General features: G+C 44.5%; 1 protein-coding gene across 2 annotated transcripts in view; it reads right to left on the reverse strand.

Annotated features, from left to right (window-relative positions):
* rnf38 (ring finger protein 38) overlaps positions 1-15,133 on the reverse strand; it is a 28,913-nt gene extending 13,780 nt beyond the window's left edge. Inside the window, exons 1-3 of one of the 2 annotated variants that reach the window (XM_060916668.1) lie at positions 14,965-15,133; positions 13,202-13,821; positions 5,089-5,150 (exon numbers count right to left, since the gene is read on the reverse strand). In XM_060916668.1, coding sequence (XP_060772651.1) covers positions 5,089-5,150; positions 13,202-13,700 — 561 coding nt within the window. In that variant the 5' untranslated portion in view covers positions 13,701-13,821; positions 14,965-15,133. The remainder of the gene's footprint in view (positions 1-5,088; positions 5,151-13,201; positions 13,822-14,964) is intronic. The other variant, XM_060916669.1, reaches the window with a different exon arrangement.
* Between the last annotated feature and the right edge of the window lie 5,213 nt (positions 15,134-20,346).

The following is a 20,346-nucleotide window of genomic DNA, read 5'->3' on the forward strand; positions in this document are numbered from 1 at the left end:
TAAAAATCACTGTATAGTGAAATCGCTGTGATAAATGACACAACAGGTCATTTTCATTCACGATATTCACGACTGCTTGTTTGGCAGCACGGACAAACAGAAGAAGAGAAATCAGAGAAAGACGTTTTGTTGTACGGGTTACAAAACAAGTGAAAACATGAACACTTGAAAAATAAATAAAATAAAAAAAATCTTACAGCTGATAGCTATCCATCGTGACAGATCCATTAACGATTCCCGACACCATCACCAAACATTCCAAGACTATGAAGGGAGTCAGTGGATCCCCCGCCCCGCCCAGTTAAAACAACTCCTCTAGCAGGAAAGCAAGACATCCACTTCGACAAGTAGCGAGAAAGCAGAACTCTGAATGACTTATTTTTAACCTTCGAGCTATGAAGTGGAGGAGGGGGGGGGTTTAAAAAAAAAGTGCATCTTTTCTTAGCAATAAACTAGTCGGCTAAGTGTGATGAGTGACGTATAAGGGTCGTTTTACAATCAGGGTACGCAAGCTAAAAATCCCATTTAACACTTATCATCTTCAATATCAAAAGGCTTGACTAAATAAACTTGGTTGTTTATTGTAGCCCTGTGATCGCTCTATTTCCCATGCAAAAAAAAATTTGGTGATAGCGTTATTTTTGGTGAATGTATGGCAATATATATGTCATATTTAGCAAAATTACTCGTGTCATTTAGAAAAAGTGCTTTTTTGACCACAGGGATGCACTTAAATCATTCTTTATACCAGTGTTTCTTAAAGGAACAGTCCACCGTACTTCCATAATGAAATATGCTCTTATCTGAATTGAGACGAGCTGCTCCGTACCTATCCGAGCTTTGCGTGACCTCCCAGTCAGTCAGACGCAGTGTCACTCCTGTTAGCAATGTAGCTAGGCTCAGCATGGCCAATGGTATTTTTTGGGGCTGTAGTTAGATGCGACCAAACTCTTCCGCGTTTTTCCTGTTTACATAGGTTTATATGACCAGTGATATGAAACAAGTTCAGTTACACAAATTGAAACGTAGCGATTTTCTATGCTATGGAAAGTCCGCACTATAATGACAGGCGTACTAACAGCGCATTGATATCTGAGCTCCGTGTCAATGCACTGCCGAAGCGCGCAGAAGGTATTAGTACGCCTGTCATTATAGTGCGGACTTTCCATAGCATAGAAAATCGCTACGTTTCAATTTGTGTAACTGAACTTGTTTCATGTCACTGGTCATATAAACCTATGTAAACAGGAAAAACGCGGAAGAGTTTGGTCGCATCTAACTACAGCCCCAAAAAATACCATTGGCCATACTGAGCCTAGCTACGTTGCTAACAGGAGTGACAGCGCGTCTGACTGCGTCTGACTGACTGGGAGGTCGCGCAAAGCTCAGAGAGGTACGGAGCAGCTCGTCTCAACTCAGATAAGAGCATATTTCATTATGGAAGTACGGTGGACTGTTATCTGGTGGGTCGCGACCCAAAAGTGGGTCGCGGAGAGGTCCTGGGTGGGTCGCGGAGCTGTGGTGTTAAAAAAAAAAAAAAAAAAAATGCTATTTCATTGATTCACTAAAAAAAAAAAAAAAAAAAAAAAGTGCAACTTTTTTCTGCGACAATTTACAACTCTTATTTTGAGAGATGATTCCAGCTCCATGTCATCTGTTGCCATAGACGCAGAATGTTTATGCGACATAACGTGCGTGCTAGTCATTTGAGTGGTGAACAACATGTCGAAACGACGGTACGACCCCGAATATTTGAAATATGGATTTAGTTGTGTTGAGGACAAAATGGTACAGAAACCCATCTGTGTGGTATGTGGCGAGACACTTGCACATGACAGCATGAAGCCGTCGTTTTGCCTATGTTTATTGATCAGACATACAGCATATAATGGCCATGCAGATGCAAACACAGGTATAATAATAATAATAATGTTATTATTACATATTATGGTTATATTTTGAGAATTACATTAAATTGACTTGAACGCTAAAAAAATTGGGTCGCGACCCAATGACCATGGAAAATTGTGGGTCCCAAGACTGTTCCAGTTAAGAACCACTGCTTTATACCATAAAACAAATATTTGGTTCCATATCATTGGAAACATAGTTAAGTTTTAATGTTGAATGCCAGTAAGTTTTCAGACTATTTTGATCAAATTAGTATGTAATTGTGTCAAAAAAAAAAAGTCCTCTCCGAGACAGCTAATTTTTCAATATAAAATAACATATCTAAAATGATTATTTTCATCCTAAAATGTGGTCAAGATATTGGGACATAAATATTAGAGACAACTAACACAAAGCTTACAGCCTTATATTTAAAAGCACTATGGAAGTAGTGGATTCTGAATTGTCAAAAAAAAAAAAAAATGTCCTCTCCGAGAATCACTTCATTTGTTTCTCCCAGCCCTGCTTAAAGCTACACTACCGTTCAAAAGTTTGGGGTCACCCAGACAATTGTGTTTTTTCCATGAAAAGTCACACTTTTAAGCCGAATCCCATTTCACCCCTTGGACCAACCCCTTGGCCCTTCCCCTCCATTTTGCGCGTTCACGTGAAGGGGTAGGGGTATCCCAATCCCAGTTAACGCGGAGGGGTAGGGGAAGGGGTAGGGCTTCTGCACCCCTCCAAACGGAGATTTTCCTGGAGCTGACTCCGAACGAAGGGGTTTGAGTGATTTCCCACAATGCCATGCGGATTTCAGCGAGATTTCATGCGGATTTCAGAAAGATGGCGGTTCCCGCGGCGAAAGATTGTCATATGCACTTGTTCAGAGTGGGAATACACACTTTGGGTCACTGAGTGCAAGAAAACAGCTTTCCTACAGCAGGAGCGCCTTCAACCTGTTCCAAACACATTTTCAGCGCATAAAGCAAACTTTTAACAAGGAACAGTGATTTTGAGTGAAATGAGTGCATTCGAGCATATGTGACATGAAACAACTTTCTAAGCATGGATTTTCATGTTTTCGAGCTTTTAACACATTTTCATCATATTGGTCATTTTAACTGTCTGAAACGAGTTTTCAACATAGTACTGTGATATGCACTTGTTCAGAGTGGGAAAACACACTCTCCGTTTAGCTGCAGACAACCGTAAAAAGAGGCCTATAGCCCAGGACACAGTGATCACAACAGCAGCAGACGGCATTTCAGCAGAGATTTCTGGTTCTGCCTCTGGCTCTGACTGCAGCAGCTGGTCGCAGCCAATGACGCATTTGGTCGCGTTTTGCTAACGTAAACGCTGACAGAGGTACGTGATGACGTATGCAATCGTTGAAGGGCTATCCCAATACGTAGGGGTTGAATTTCAAGCCCTATCCCTTGTAGCTCAGTTTCAAGGGGAAGGGCCAAGGGGAAGGGGTAGAAATTAGAATTGGGATTGGGCCTTATTTACCGCCATAAGTTGTAAAATGAATAGAAAATATAGTCAAGACATTTTTCTGGCCATTTTGAGCATTTAATCGACCCCACAAAATAATGTGATGCTCCAGAAACTCAATCTGCTCAAAGGAAGGTCAGTTTTATAGCTTCTCTAAAGAGCTCAACTGTTTTCAGCTGTGCTAACATGATTGTACAAGGGTTTTCTAATCATCCATTAGCCTTCTGAGGCAATGAGCAAACACATTGTACCATTAGAACACTGGAGTGAGAGTTGCTGGAAATGGGCCTCTATACACCTATGGAGATATTGCACCAAAAACCACACATTTGCAGCTAGAATAGTCATTTACCACATTAGCAATGGATAGAGTGGATTTCTGATTAGTTTAAAGTGATCTTCATTGAAAAGAACAGTGCTTTTCTTTCAAAAATAAGGACATTTCAAAGTGACCCCAAACTTTTGAACGGTAGTGTACACTTAATTTACTTAGGAAAAAAAAATCTAAATAGTTCATGAACATGCTAGAACATTAGGTGAATGTTATGGACTACTAACAATTTCTTAACTGTTGGAATTTTATTTCTATCAGCTATTTTTTGACAAGGAGTCTTTGATAACATTTTTGCTACTTTTCTTTATCTTATAGCAGATTACACAAAACTACCATACACGTGTCAAAAAATTACCTGAAATCTGTTCTTTAACTTGTCCTTCACTTAAAAACTGGTACAAGAACCAGTCTGAATCAATTTGAATTTTGGACCCGTTACCCCTTTTCCACCAAATCAGTTCCAGTGCTGGTGCTGGTTCACAACTCGTTCAACTTGCGAGCCAGCTGAGAACCAGTTTGCTTTTCCATAGCTCGCGGTACTAAGGGAAGACATGTCATTACGTCGTTGTATACGTCAGTTACGTCGCTGCGTTTGCATAAACCTTGGCGCGAACATCGACGCAACAACAACACGGAAGCAGCAGCAGCAGCAACAATCATAATAATGGATGACTTCGTGTTTGTACAGCTGCTGCTTCTTGTCGCTTAAAAATGGCGATCTTTCGCGGTCTTGCTATTGTTGTTGGTCTTAACAACTCCGCCCCCCCACTGACGTAAGCGGTTCTTTCCTCTGGCCCAGCAGAGAGTTGGTGCTAGCCTGGAACCGGTTTTTCTGGCCCCAGAGCCAGTTCTTTGTCAGTGGAAACAGAAAACCCGGTTCCAAACTAAGCACCGGCCCCGAACCAGCCCTGGAACTGCTTTGGTGAAAAAGGGGCATGTGACACAAACTTTGTACCCTGATTGTAAAACAACCCATAGCCTATTTACCTTCTCAGAAGTGCAAAATGTCGACTCAGTGTTATAGATTTAATAAAAATACATCTGCATGCTCACCGATCCAAAGCAAATTCTTGTGTATGCTACTAACAGCTACTTTGACGACTTATCGTTCGTCCTGAGAGCGGCCATTTTGATTTAACGCCAGCTCAGGGTTCAGAAGACTGTCCCGAGTCGGAGATTACAAGTTTGGACCTTTAGGTCAATGAAGCAACAGTGCCAGAGAGATAGAAGTAAAGTGTGGACGAATCATTTTTTTTTTTTTTTTTAAATCACTTGCTTGTTCAATACTTCGACGAAACAAAGTAAGCTACAGCACAGTACAATAACCAGCAAGAGCATTACTGTGAAACTTGAAACTTTTTTTTTTTTACCTTATCTGTGGTATCTGCGCAGGACGGCTCGGAATGATAGTGATACACTCCTCCCATCGCTCCTGCAGAGGAACAGACACAGACACATTAATAACACACACACACGGTAAAACAAAAGCTCACATTATACTTTTCAGGACGTTCGAGTTTGCAAATAGTGCCCCAAAAACACCTAACGTCACTTTAACATGATTTTTAGGCTTCCAGGAAATACATATTAGCGAAAGCAGATTAGATTCAAATGTCCTGGTTACTGGGATTAGCAGTAATATTCATGTTGGTGCAATTTAGTACAATATTAATGCGCGTGTGTAGGTGTTCTGTATTCTTGTGCTCGGATTTCGTCAGGTGAAGAGGAGGGAGTTACCCTTGGATGACTTGAAATGTCTGCTCCAAGGACAGCAGTGTGTGTGAGAGAGAGAGAGAGACTAGAATCCTTTTTTGTTGCTTGATACTGCAGAAGATCTGTCTCTCTCTCCTCTCTGATGCTTGAAGACAGAATTAAGATGTGTGTGTGGCTGTAACTAATTAAATCATCCTCTGTGCTTCTCAGCAAGAGTTTGATCTGTTGTGTTTCATCTCGGCACGGACTGATCTGAACCCATCCATGAGGCACATCTCGGCCTCGCAAACTCGAGCTCGAGAGACAGGGAGCGAACGCTTGGTCATGTGCTTGGACTTAAACTAACAGGTGTTTAAGAATGACCATAACTTGCACCCAAGTGCAAATCCGCAAACGCAGATGATTAAACGTGACTCAAAATCTGGAACATTTCTACCGACATACGCCGATTACCACATAACGGCACCAACAGATGGTGCGAAACGTCATGGTTCCTAATTAAAACACGGTTTGCTGCCCCGCCCGTCAGGTTTGTGCGGTTCGGTTCTTCAAGTCAGGTCTGGAGCTACCAAGTTCATTGAAGTCCATCACAGGATAATGTAGTAGTAACAGTAAGGGTGGTATTATTAGCAGGAAGCGCAGTCGTGGACAAGCATTAGTTACGGAGTAGTACTAGTCGTATAGGAGCAAAAGTAGTAAGTGAGTCGTAGGACTAGTACGTAAGACGACGATAAAGATTCAGAGTATTAGTAGTAATGAGATTACTACAACTTGTAGTCGTAAAAAGAGCCGTAGTAAGCCGAGTAATACCGCTACGACTAGTAGTAATAAGCATGGCGATAAGAATAACACTAGTAGTACTAGGTCACAGTAGGCGTTAGAAGAGCAATAGTAAAAGTCGCACTCGACTCCTCGTGCTTCGTCATGAACAGGGAGGGAGTTTGACGGAGTTCAGCCCCAATGAATGCTGGGAAAGCCCTGCTACTTTAACGCCGTGTCTGATTCACACCTGTGAGATTGACATGACGCCAGGGTCTGGAGGTGTGAAGTGGCGTGAGTAAACATGCCAGGAATCCACTGAAACGGCAATGTAGAATCATCAACGACACCCCACCCCACCCCCCCTCCTTCACTCAGAGATGGTTTGCTCCAGTTTGGTCTGAAGGTGTTGATTAATTTCAGAGTGCTGTCTGGAAAGCGCCTAATAAACACTCCCAAAAAAAAAAAAAAAAAAAAGTGTGTCTTTAAGAGACAGGATCACATTAAAATACATAAAAGGACCATTTGGAACGTCTGCACTTGGATGACCGATTTTGGTGCAGCGAAGGATTAATTGTAAGCCTTTCCGGCCATATTTCCCTCAAGACGGCATCGGAGATGGACGGAGGGGAAGAGCCGGGACTGACAGGACGCTCCTGAAGACAGCGGAGAGATGGATGGGTAAAAGGAGAGGAAGGGGGTGTCTTGGATAGCTATATGGGGGGGGGATGGGAAAAGAGAGCGAGAGGCAGACATTAAGGGGCTGAGGCGTCCCCTTATGGCCGTTATTGATTTTACTCGGAGCTCCAGAGTGCATCAGCTATTTCGATCCATTTCCGCCATCTTTCTACCCTTGCCCCCTTTTAGTCCCTCACTCCTTTCCTTTCCCTTTCTCTCCCCCTGCTAACCATTAATAATACAGTCTCTCTCTCTGTCACACACACACACACACACGGTTCACCTGTCAAATCGTCCACACACACACACACATCTTATAAATCACCACAGACATGGGAATGAATGAATGAATATTTGGTTGGAATGGAAAATAAAACTTGTGTCAAACAGGTCCGGGATGTACCACTATCACAGGAGAACAGTCACTCGGACGTTCGGGTTTATTTCCGGCAGGTTATCTGAGCGATATCGGGAGTTTGAACGTGAATGTGGAGCCTTCCTTACACTATACACAAGCAAACAGCTTTTAAATCTCACAGCATATTTCAAAATATGTTCGAGAGATCGGCACGCGCGCACACGATCAGACACGCAGGACGACTGTGTGTGTTTGCCAGCGTGCTTTGCATAACTGTAAGCCAGCTGAATAGAAAGAAGCAACAAACACAGCACAGGAAAAGAGGAAGTAAGTGGAGAGAGCGAGAGAGAGAGAGCGCGAGAGCGCACTTTAACCTCTGAAACCCAACAGCAACATAAAGCCAGAGGAAAAGAGGACGGAGTTGGAAAAGCTGAAACCAGACCAGGGAGAGGGAGGAAGGGAGGGAGGGAGGGCGAGTGTTTGGGCTAATGTTTCCTCTCTGTGTTCAGCTTCCTCTCTCAGAGAGACAGACAGAGAAACAGAAGGAGAGACAGACTGTGAGGGATAGGGAGAGAGAGAGAGAGAGAGAGGAACTGAATAAGAGAGAAAGATATACATAGAGGAGGCGAGAAAGGCAGACAGTGAGATGGACAGAAAAAGAAAGATTGACCAAGTAACAGTGAGAGCGAGAAAGACAGTGAGACAGAGAGAGACATTATCCGTGATCACACCCACTCTCCCTTTCTCTTCTCTTCCTCTCTCCTTCTCTTGGCCCTTTTCACTCACTCCACCACGGGCCCCATGAAACATGATTTGGTTTCACCCACTCAGAGTTTCTCTCATTTCAGCCCTCTTTTGCATGCATTCTCTCTCTCTCTCACACACACAGTAAACAGGTACCATGACAGGACACAGCGCAGTTCCTGGCTGAGACAGTAAGCTGGCTTTGGCTTTGTTATTTAAGAAAGCACTGGGGTTTGGTCAGGGTTCGACAACAGGCTGAGTTGGGCTCGTCACCAAAATGGGTTCAACCGTCTGACGTCAGGTCATTTCGTAATCTCGAAAATGAGCGTTATCGTGAGCAACTGCAACGAACCGAATGGCAAGAGACTGACGAATCCCATAAGAACAAACATTGTGCATGCATCCTGGGTGGGAGGGGCATCCTCATCTCGCTCTCCTGTCAACCACAAGCGTCTGTGAGGTCATGTATGGGGAAGAGAGCAGAGTGTCTCTTACTCCGCCTTATAACCATAGCTGGAAAAAACAGTTCCGTCACCCAAATGCTTTTTTAGAGTGCGAGCGCCCCAAAAAACTCATAAGTACTCGTTTAAGTTTGCTCGTAAATTCCTAGTAAAATAAAGACTAACATGTAGAAATTAACCAGAGATTCAGGATTTATTTTTCCACTACAGGACTTAACAGGCTCACTCGGTTAGTCAGGAAGTTTTTTTAGCGAATCGGCCGGTTGGCGGCTTGTTGGTCCGTTTCCCTGTCCAGCTCCGAAGTGGCCGGAACTGCTCGAGAGGTTGCCTGGAGACGCACAAAAGCAGGAGAAAACAAATAGCTCCCTTTGTTATGAAAATGGAGGAGTGTGGGAGTGTGTGTGTGAGAGAAAGTGAAACGAGAAAGTGTTGATTTGAGCTGAATAAAATACGAAGTGTTCGCTCTAGCATCGCTTACGGTTTTAAATAAATCGACACGTCAATGCGGGGAGAAAAAAAAAAAGAGCAGATGGTTACTGGTTATGAATCTGAAACAGCAAACAGTGCGAGCTGATCCAGGATCAGTTTAGGAACAGTAACGTCAATTGAACCGTGATCATGTGATGATGAACCTGATGAAAATATTATTTTTAGTTTTGTGCAGCAATGCTTTGCAGCACCATGGAGACTCTAATTAGCGCCTGCCAAAGCTATGGAACGAAGTGTTGATCTAAAAACGTGTCGTATTTACTCGAATACGCCGAAAGCGTGTACGCTTCTCCCTCTCCTGCCTCACGGTCACGGTGAACATCGCTTACATCGTCTAAAACATGAACAAGATGAAGACCGGTACTAAGCAGAGAAGTGAAAGGAAGAGTCAGGATCGATGAAGACACTCGCGATCTCATTCTCCATGGCAACGACTTACACAGTGACTTGCTGTGTGTAACGTGAGTGTAATAAACGGATTTTAAACAAGTGTTGCTATTTAACAACTCTGTGAAGAGACTTTTGGAACGCTGACAGAACGAGTCTCCAAGAAAGAGGGAGAAAATGAAAAGGTTGACAGAGAGAGAGAGAGAGAGAGAGAGACAGGTAAAGACAGACAATGAGAGGTCTCTATTCACTTGTGTGAACCGGTGAGAAAATGAATCGACTCACCTGCAAGGAGTTGATTCAAACATGACTCACCGAGACGAACGAACACTCTGGATGTGATGCGCAAAAGACATGAAATGCTTTATTCATGCAAGTATCTAATTTATCGCATCACCGGCTGTGCGTTCGTGTTCATTTCTTTAAAAACAGAACAATGACAACAGGAACTGAATCAGATATCAATCTGACATGAACCTCGCGTACAGACGTCATGGATCATCTCCTGTGCTTGACTTTACTGACGGAGCGGATCACAGAACTGAAATAAACCCGAACCTCCTCCACAGCTGCACCTGTTTAAGGACTCTTGAGAAAACGTGGACGTGGAGCAGGAGGTCTGCGTCTCTGGAAGCTCCGGCACGGATAAGCCACTCTAATTGGGCCCGGATCATGCTTGTTAATTAACCTAATACGCCAAACTGGGGCCCTTTACATGGACCGAGAGGCCTCCGTTCTCTTTCGGTCAATGAGAGCGAGGCTTTTCGCTTCCACCTGCGTTTGGGGGGGGTGATGACACAAAATAAATGAAAGAGCAGACTGAGTGTGGAGTCTGGACCTGGCAGCATCTTCAGAGGGACACAGGAGGACAACGAAATGTTTAATGTTCGAGAGCGGACGGGCTCACAGGTGCCAGGTGTCTGAGAACAGACACGCACTCGTGCTCCCACACACAGCTACTCTTTAGTAAATACAGTATAGACAGATGAAAAGTGAGAGACTGAGAAACAGCGAGTGTGTGTGAGAGAGAGAGAGACAGAACAAGCAAGTGTGGTAAAGAGAGAGAGACAATGAGAACTAAAATGATCCTATAGGGAACTGATGAACCACTTCACTCTCCTCTGATAAAAATATGAGTGAACACCTACAGCAGAACAGCTCTCTAGAGGCCTGTACCTGTCTCTCTCTCTCACATACACACACACACACAGAGGGAGAGAACACGTGAGCTGCATTTGTTCTGTATTGCGAGCAGATGGTGTTGAACTCAGGGGATTTCGCTCCCCTCGTTATCAAAGCCGTCTCTTTGATCCTGGTCGATATCTCTCCTTTGCGCGTGCGTGCGTGCACTCACTCACTCACACTCTCTCTCACACACATTACAGGTGAGGATCATCTGTGTGCACACAGACTGCAGATAAAACGGCAGAAATGCTTTAAAATAAGGAAACAAAGGCAAATGACTGTGTCTCTCTGTCTGTCTCACTCACAGCTGGTAGACAGAAGCAGCAGGCAGGCAGGCAGGCAGGTATTTCCAGTCTGGGGTTAAATCACTGTGTGCGCGTGCGCACGCACGTGTGTGTGTGTCGCGCTGTTCTTTGAGTAAACTCTGGTGTGCTTACCCATTGAGTGCTTTGTGTGACCAAACAACACGATCTCTAAAGTTGGAAAAGTTGTGTTCAAGTTGTGCATGTGTGTGACAGTGACTCACTGTGCCTGGTGAAAGCTGTGATGCAGCTGGGAAATGTTTTCGTTCTTCACATTTGGCAAGAATAACCTTTTAACTCCTACTAACCGACATTCAAAACCTCTCTCTCTCTCACACACACACACCTACAGTTGTCGAGGGCGGGAACTGGCCACCTCAAAATTTTCTATACTTTGATTTTAAACGTCCTCCAAGAGTCGATACTGGAACACTGGTGAATTCTTACTTGTGTGTATATTTATTTACTCCGTCGCTCTCCTGTCAGTAGCCTCGACACTTGCAACGAACATATTTGCTGTCAGAATTATTGGTAGCTGACTGGTGAAAAACACGTTAAACAACCACACAAAAAAAAAAAAAAAAAAGACAGTCTATTTGTGACCTAGCTCATTTTTACCGCAACATGCTTCACGGTGATGTGACGCAACTTGATACCGAAACTATAGAACTTTCCGAATGTACACACATCTGCCCTGAAGGAGGAATGCTTTTCTGTTACACGTTTGCACGCACGGCTGACTGGGCGACCTTTCCACGTAGGTATGTAAAAATCACTGATGATAAAAAAAATAATTAATTTACGCAAAATGTCATTATGTAATTTTCTACATGCTGCCACTTCAAGGTTTTAGATCACACGAAGCGACATGACAATACAACGGCGATACGGTGACGTATGAAGTCATGATGCATTTTCCAGAAATACAGAATTCATTTCTTGTTAAATATCAGTTACAAACTCTGGAAGTACTTGTACACGTGTTATCTATTTTTATTCACGCAGCTTGTTACAAACCTACATATCGCGACGCGTAAAGGGTTTCATAAAAACGTCGCATGCATTTTGACGCACATTTGGAGAGAAACTGTGACGCAAGGACAGAGCATGGCGGGTCCCAGCATCGGTTTTCTCCTTAACTAGCTGATCATATGTGATTATCTTAAGCTACCTCCTAATTATTTTTTATGTGCAGACTGGGCAGCTCTTATTCACACGATTACAGAAAAAAAAGTAAACATTTATAAAACAGTGGATATAAAAAGTATACACACCCCAAGTCTACACACTCCAATTTAAAAAAAAAAAAACTTACGCAATTTCTTAGTCTTATCATAAATGCGGCTTCATCAAATCAGGAAACATGAAGGATTATAAGCAGTTATTACTATTTTCCAAACTGAGCAGCGTAACAGATGTAGCGTTCGCATGATACATTTTCAAGGCCGTTTTAGAAGAAAGCGTAGCTTAAACGTGCAGAAAATCGACTTCTGCCCGGGTTAAGAGGCCTAAATTCGATCCAAACGCATCCATGTCCAACTACAAAAGCCAAAAATATTTTCCTCAAAACCACCCAAAGACACACCAAGAATAGAACACACAGGATTGAATGATGGAGGATAATCAAATCCAGCCATCAGGCCAATTATTAACTTAGAGCCAAAGTCACAGCACAATCGTCTCTGACTTTCCCTGCGATGGGGGAAAATCCGCCCAGCTATATTTGTCCAGCGGGAAATAAAATTAAGCGTCTGAAGCGGGAGCGGTTCCTGCAGCGACTTACCCCCCCCCCCCCCCCCCCCCAAAAAAAAAAAAACCCCACCAAGGTCCACTGGGCTGAGCTGAATCCATAAACTTTTACTTATCCAGTAAAGACCTTTACTCTAACTCAAATAACACCACAGTGCTGCTGAATCCCCTGTTCTGACTGGTCAGAAGGTGTTGATTAACTATTAACTTTCCATAAGAGCAAATCAATACGTTTTATTGAGACGACTCTAACAAGTGTTACTTAGTAACAGTGAACTGAACTGCTTTGTCCCTTCCAGTGTGTTTACAGCCGTCACCTGGTCCGGACCCAAACCATCGCTCGTCGAGTCTAGTGTCCGAACGTCAGCAGTAGATCCTCTGTACATTACTGAACCGACAGCAGCTCATCAGTGCGGCGACTTTTCATTTATTTTGCAATGCAAGCGTTCAGTGTGAAGTGGATTTATCCTAAATTAAACGTAACTAAAACCGGATAAAGTTACGTTTTCGCAATTCCGCATGGTATATATAAAAGGGATAAAAATGCACCACGATGTGCTGTTACTGAAAAATAACCCACAGTGTCATCACACCATGCTGTCGTTGATACATTTCCAACAACAGCACACTCTGTGATGTTCATTAACGAGAGCCATACCTGCTCCGCCCGGGCTCCTGTGCGCTCCGGGTCCTGGATGCCGATGTCCTCCTGGAGAAAGCACGCCGGCAGGTGTCCGCAGGTTCTCTGGGTGTCCGTGAGCTCCGAGCCCTGCACATGCACCACTGAGCTGGTGGTGATGCTGCTGCTGTTGCTGTTGATGATGATGATGATGATGGAGGTTTGCGCCTGAACTCCCTGCGCTACTGTTTGCGCCAGCGCTTTGGTAGAACCCGGAGCGCGAGCGGGACCGAGTCCTGGGCGGCTCGGTGGTCATGGGTTGGGGTGAGAGCGCCGGGGGAGAAGGGAGTAAAGGGTAAGAAGTGGCTGCTGAGGAGGCGGAAACGCCGTGCAGCCTGTCCGCGACAAGAGCCGCCTCCGGTGCAACGTACTCACCTTGCGGAGCGCGCTTGGGCACGCGCTCAACGCCAGCGTGGACGCGGGGACGCACGCGGGGCTCAGGAGTCGCTGGTGGCGCACCAGTAGCCGCGATGGGCATCTCCTTTACACAGGGAGGCGCGCTCTCTCTTTCTCTCTCTCTTTCTATCTATCTATCTCTCTTTTTCTCCTTTCTTTCCCCACTTCTTCTTCTTCTCCACCACCAAGGCAGTGAATAAAATCTGTCCAGAACAAAAACATGAGTCAGATGAAACTTTTTAAACACACAAAATTAAATGTGTTCGTTTTAAAAATAAAGTGAAAGGTGGAGCTGGCTCTGGCTCTGACACTCACGTCATCTAACTGAGCCCTCTTTTGTTTTGGTGCATCTGAAAACGCCAGCCAGGCGATAACTAACTAACTTGTATTGTATACATCGTAAAGGTGTTGTTTTAGAGATCAGAAAAGATATAGAATTCGATAAAAACAGCCCGTGTGTGCGAGAGTTTATCCCACACAAGCAATATATCGCGATACAACTAGCTAGCCAGTTAGCACCTACGCTCACAGGCAGACACAATAACTAGTAGTTTTTTACGGTTTCTCTTGTCTAGTTCAATTTAAAAATCACACACACGCACGTATATACGTGTATAGAAACATATAAACGTGTGTTTTGTTGTTTATTCGATTAGAACCTCGACGTAAATAAGTTTAAGCACTTCCGTCAAACCTTTTTTTTTTCCTCCCTCCCCTGGCTAGCAGCAGCTAGCCGCCTCAGGCTGAAGCTAGTTCGCGTTAGCATAAAAAACACACAGCGCGAGCGCACCAACATTACCAAAAAATAAAAAATACAACAACACACAAATAATACACGACTTAGTTTTGTTTTTTTTCCCCCTTTTATAAAATGAGACTCGCGAAAGCAAATAAAAATACACTCGTGTTTCAAAACCGACGTGTGAACCTAAACTCAGTGGCTAACTCGTAGGAGCTAAACCGTAAAAAAAAAAAACAAGTAGCAAAGCACAGAAATGCCTTAGCAGTGTTTAAACAGTCCTGGTTTAAAAATATACACATGTATATAAATAACTGTACTAATTATGACATGGAAATATATATTTTTAAAAAGGTGTATCCAGGTAGAAATGAAGAAATTCCTGCTTATATAATCAGATCTAAAATAAAAAGCGTTACCCGGTGAGAGGTATTTCAGGGAGGGGGTTTTAGCTTAGCTTAACCTTCCTTCTTTCTTTCTTTCTTTCTCAATTACCCGGAATTTTAATTCTACTTCATCCTTGTCTCACCACCGAAGCTAAAAACAGGACAAACCCCCCTTTGAGACATAAAACAGCCTACATTCTTATAAAAACCACCTCACTTACCGAGTTTACACAACAAAACTGGTACAAATCCCAAACTTCAGTCTTAGACTCATGTGTTGTGTATGTGTGTGTGTAGATATATGTTTCTATATTTCTCTCCCAGAAGCTGAGTTCCTGTATTTCCCCAGACTGACGGCGCTGATTAAAATGTGACAGAGCCCATCAACGGGGATTTTCACATTTCCAACCAACACCAGACCAAACTAACAGCACACAGAGCCAATCGCACCCGAACGTTGTTGTCGGCGCAGCCGAGTGTTTCCGGAAAAACCCGAACACAACCGAGTGGCTGTGAGAAGCTGGAATTTGAGAAAAACGAATAGAATACAAAAGAATAGAATAGAATAGAATGAGGGGCGGCACGGTGGTGTAGTGGTTAGTGCTGTCGCCTCACAGCAAGAAGGTCTGGGTTCGAGCCCCGTGGCCGGCGAGGGCCTTTCTGTGCGGAGTTTGTATGTTCTCCCTGTGTCCGCGTGGGTTTCCTCCGGGTGCTCCGGTTTCCCCCACAGTCCAAAGACATGCAGGTTAGGTTAACTGGTGACTCTAAATTGACCGTAGGTGTGAATGTGAGTGTGAATGGTTGTCTGTGTCTATGTGTCAGCCCTGTGATGACCTGGCGACTTGTCCAGGGTGTACCCCGCCTTTCGCCCGTAGTCAGCTGGGATAGGCTCCAGCTTGCCTGCAACCCTGTAGAACAGGATAAAGCGGCTAGAGATGATGAGATGAGAATAGAATAGAATGAGGGGTGGCATGGTGGTGTAGTGGTTAGCGCTGTCGCCTCACAGCAAGAAGGTCCGGGTTCGAGCCCCGTGGCTGGCGAGGGCCTTTCTGTACGGAGTTTGCATGTTGTCCGCGTGGGTTTCCTCCGGGTGCTCCGGTTTCCCCCACAGTCCAAAGCAGACCCGGCGCCGTGGGGGCGAAAGGGGGCGTCGCCCCCTCGTGGCGACAGCCCCGCCCCCTCAACGGAGACTCAGATCACTTAATTGTTTTCTTATGAAAATATAATGTATTATAGACGTATTAATAATTTGCATTTTCAAATACAAAATATTAAGTGGTTGCGCATTGTACAAAAATACATTTCACATAAATCACTACTAAAACTGGCACGGTAGAACAAATCTGATTGGTTGTTATGACACTTAAAGCCCATGTTTACATTAGACCATATCAGCGGATCATCAGATTAACGGTTTTAAAACGATTAGTGTGCACACAGCAACACCAATACACGATTTGCGTGCACACAGCAACACCAATACACGGATACGCTCGGCTCCGCAGGCATCCTGCGCTCCAAATCACTCCGCCCTGAACAGTGAGTGCCCTCTGGAGGGTGCGCACTCCGGCCCTGCGCAGCTCACAGAGCGCGCGAGTGGAGCGCACGAGCAGTGATTCGGGACTGAGCCGCTGTGTGTGTGATCCCAGCGCATATCACTTACCACTTGCAAGTGGAAGGATGGCAAGCCTAAAGACAATCATAACTACACAATGGGCAGTATTTGCATCAGTATTTGCAGTATTTTCATACTTTTATACTCTTTAATGAAAGGTGATACAAGGCGGAAGTCCGCGCCGTTTTTCAGCAGTCGCGTCACATGACCAACGCCAGCGAATCAGGAAGGTGGATGTCACAGTGACGTTGTCCAATGACGACGCCAGCTAGAGCTCAGCACAGCGTATCCGCGTATCTCAATGTTTACACAGCACCGGAGCTGACACAATCTGGATTGAATACGTGGACCCTGGCAGATTCCCGTTTCCCGGCGTTTCCAGGCGGTTTAATGTAAACGGACAGTGCATCCGCGAAGAAAACGAGACAGATACGGTCTAATGTAAACTTGGCCTTACAAGTGCACTGTCTCCGCAATATCCTGCAATGTGCAGTCAGTTTACGGGAGTAGTCTTTCCCCCACCGAATTAAATGAATTCAATCACAATATTGTGAATCCATTTTCTTTCTTTGTAGGCTAAGTTTATCTCCGTTTATGTTGGTGTATGTGTTCATATATGGTCCGCTTTGTGCGCAAATAGCGTAAGAATATGTGTCGTTGACGTCACCCCCCATGCAGCGGGGGTGAAAATTCATCACTTCAGAGTGTTTAGTCCCCACACGCCTAAACTGGGATTGCGGATTAAGTGGTTAGCGTTGACTCGGTGCGAGTCAGGAAGGCTATTACTGGTGCAGCCACGGGGTCTGTTGATTTTTTTAAATTATGATTTTGGCCGCCGAGCCAAGTACCTTAGACTTGCATTGACGTTTTGTTTTCATGCCGCGGAGCTATTTGTATGTATTTTAAATGTAAAGGACTTGCCTGTAGGTTTGTGTGTGTTTTATGTTTGGCATCTTTCCGGTTGTAATGCGTGTCTGTGAGAAAATTGGAGGGGAGGGTTAACAGGTGGGCACGGGAGTTGATAAAGCGCAACTGCCCTGGTAATATGTCACATGATTTTCCCGGACTAAAGCAACCTTCGGGGCCGTGGTTTTGTGGTTGGCGCAGTTAATTGTTTGAAACACGTTGTCAGACCGCCATCACTACTACACACTATATGAAAAATATTTGCCCCCTTGCGATTTCTAATTGCCCCCTTAGTAAACTGTTCCTGGCGCCGGGCCTGGTCCAAAGACATGCAGGTTAGGTTAACTGGTGACTCTAAATTGACCATAGGTGTGAATGGTTGTCTGTGTCTATGACTACCAGAGCTTTTTTAATTTTCTTTTCTTTCTTTTTCAATTAATTTTTTTTCTGTGTGTTTGTGTAGTTTGATGTTTGTTTGAGTGTTTGTTCGCCAGTTGTGGTGTAGCTCCGGACCCAGTTTTGGGCGTTGGTTTCCCTCCAGGCCTTGGTTCGCTGTGGGCAATGCCTGCGCTCCCAGCTGTAGACCGCAGTGAGCTCGTTGCTCATTTTACATCGTGGTTGTCCAGCGCTCTGCGCTTTAACGCTTGGTGTGATGTTCCAAGCGATGTTGCTCGGTGGCATCGCAGCAGCTGTTTTGGGACACACCAGCGCTCTGCGTGGTGGAGCTTCTCTGCTCGCTTTGTGGATCCACGGCGAGGTGTTCGAGCGATGTGGCTGGCGGCGTCACGGCGGCTGTGCTGGAGATGTGGGACTCATTTTCATGCGCCTTTTGGTGGGACTGTGGCTGCTACACCACGGGAATTACATCCTGACCCCTACTTGGTGGACTTTTTATTTTTTATTATTTATTCATTTTTTAATTATTATTTTTTTTTTTTTCCTTTTTTTTTTCCTTTGTCTATAATTGTAAAGCGTCCTTGGGTTTCTTGAAAGGCGCTATAAAAATTCAACTTATTATTACGTTCAGACTGCACCCTGAAACGACCCATATCCGATTTTTTTGCCCATATGCGACCTGTATCCGATTTGTTATTGACAATCTGAACGACACAGATCCGATTTTTTTCACATGCGACCCAGGCCGCTTGGATATGTGGTCCTAATTCCGATGCATATCCGTTATTTTCACATGCGACTGCAGTCTGACCGGACAGGTCGCATTCATGCGACCTACACGTCATCAACAAGAGACAAACGTCACTATTCTGCGTTGGCTAATCCCGCCTCTTTGGTGGAAAACAACAACATTTGTACAGTTTTCAGAATTTAAATAGACTTTTATAGAATTGATCAAGCTAATGGTGGATTTGGTAGGGACCTGGATGTTGATCTGTTGTTGCCCAAATGAGGATGGGTTCCCTTTTGAGTCCGGTTCCTCTTGAGGTTTCTTCCTCATGTCGTCTGAGGGAGTTTTTCCTTGCCACCGTCGCCACAGGTGTGCTCATTGGGGATAGATTAGGGATAAATTAGCTCATGTTCTAAGTCATTCAAATTCTGTAAAGCTGCTTTGCGACAATGTTTATTGTTAAAAGCGCTATACAAATAAACTTGACTTGACTTGTTAGCCTGATTAAATAAAACAGTTTCTATAACTGATTTATAACTTAAACCATCCTGTATTACAAGATTATAAGATTGTTCTGGAAATTTCCAGTAATTTGACACCTTCGGTCTCATTAGTCTGCTGCCCACATTAATCAGATTATTGTGTGAGTTCCGCCGCCGCCACAAAAACCACATCGCCAGGTCTCGCCTCATCTCCATGCTTTACTTGCAAACTTGAAGAGTGCGCTTTTTTTTTTGTTTACGTATTACGTAGATGTGCTTATTACGTGTCAATTTGCGCATGCGGGACACTTTTGGGTCGTTTTCCGTTCATATTGGAGATCGCATACAAGTCTCATATAATTGGTAATGTGAATGGCCTAACAAAAAAAATCGGATTTCACAACAAATCGGATATGGGTCGTTTCAGGTTGCAGTCTGAACGTAGTGTATGTGTCAGCCCTGTGATGACCTGGCGACTTGTCCAGGGTGTACCCCGCCTTTCGCCCGTAGTCAGCTGGGATAGGCTCCAGCTTGCCTGCGACCCTGTAGAACAGGATAAAGCGGCTAGAGATAATGAGATGAAATGAGATGAGACATTGTTGTCTTATTGCCACAACGCTTACAAAACCTAACGCTGTTACCAAAGACAGAAATGTGAATTCACAAAATGAACGCATGTTGTGCCATCATGGTGGTTTAACGCAGCGTTTCTCAACCTTTTTTCGGTCACGGCACCCATCAGAAGTATGCAAATTCTCAAGGCACCCCTATATAAAATATACGCAGTCACACGGACCATACACTGACCCTGGCAGTGATGTTGTGCCATGGGAAAGGGGGCCGTGAGACAAATTTTGATGATGCATGAAGCGGCGATGATCTGCATTAGTGTGACTATCGTTTTTTAATTCATTTTATTTATTACAATGTTAGAATAGGGGGCAGCACAGTGGTGTAGTGGTTAGCACTGTCGCCTCACAGCAAGAAGGTCCGGGTTCAAGCCCCGTGGCCGGCGAGGCCCTTTCTGTGTGGAGTTTGCATATTCTGTCCGTGTGGGTTTCCTCCGGGTGCTCTGGTTTCCCCCACAGTCCAAAGACATGCAGGTTAGGTTAACTGGTGACTCTAAATTGACCGTAGGTGTGAATGTGAGTGTGAATGGTTGTCTGTGTCTGTGTCAGCCTTGTGATGACCTGGCGACTTGTCCAGGGTGTACCCCGCCTTTCGCCCGTAGTCAGCTGGGATAGGCTCCAGCTTGCCTGTGACCCTGTAGAACAGGATAAAGCGGCTACAGATAATGAGATGAGATGAGACTGCATAGCTATTGCAACATTATCGCTAGCTCTAAAAGCACAGACAACTTCATTGCGAGCTTTCTCTTGAAATAAAATATTTACACACCTCAATATGCTTCTGCAGGTTGGACGATGAGTTTTTGTAGTTTGATGTGGTTCATTTTTGGCAACTAAAGCAAACT

Source organism: Neoarius graeffei, chromosome 3, assembly GCF_027579695.1.
Source record: "Neoarius graeffei isolate fNeoGra1 chromosome 3, fNeoGra1.pri, whole genome shotgun sequence".
NCBI classification, from domain to species: Eukaryota; Metazoa; Chordata; class Actinopteri; order Siluriformes; family Ariidae; genus Neoarius; species Neoarius graeffei.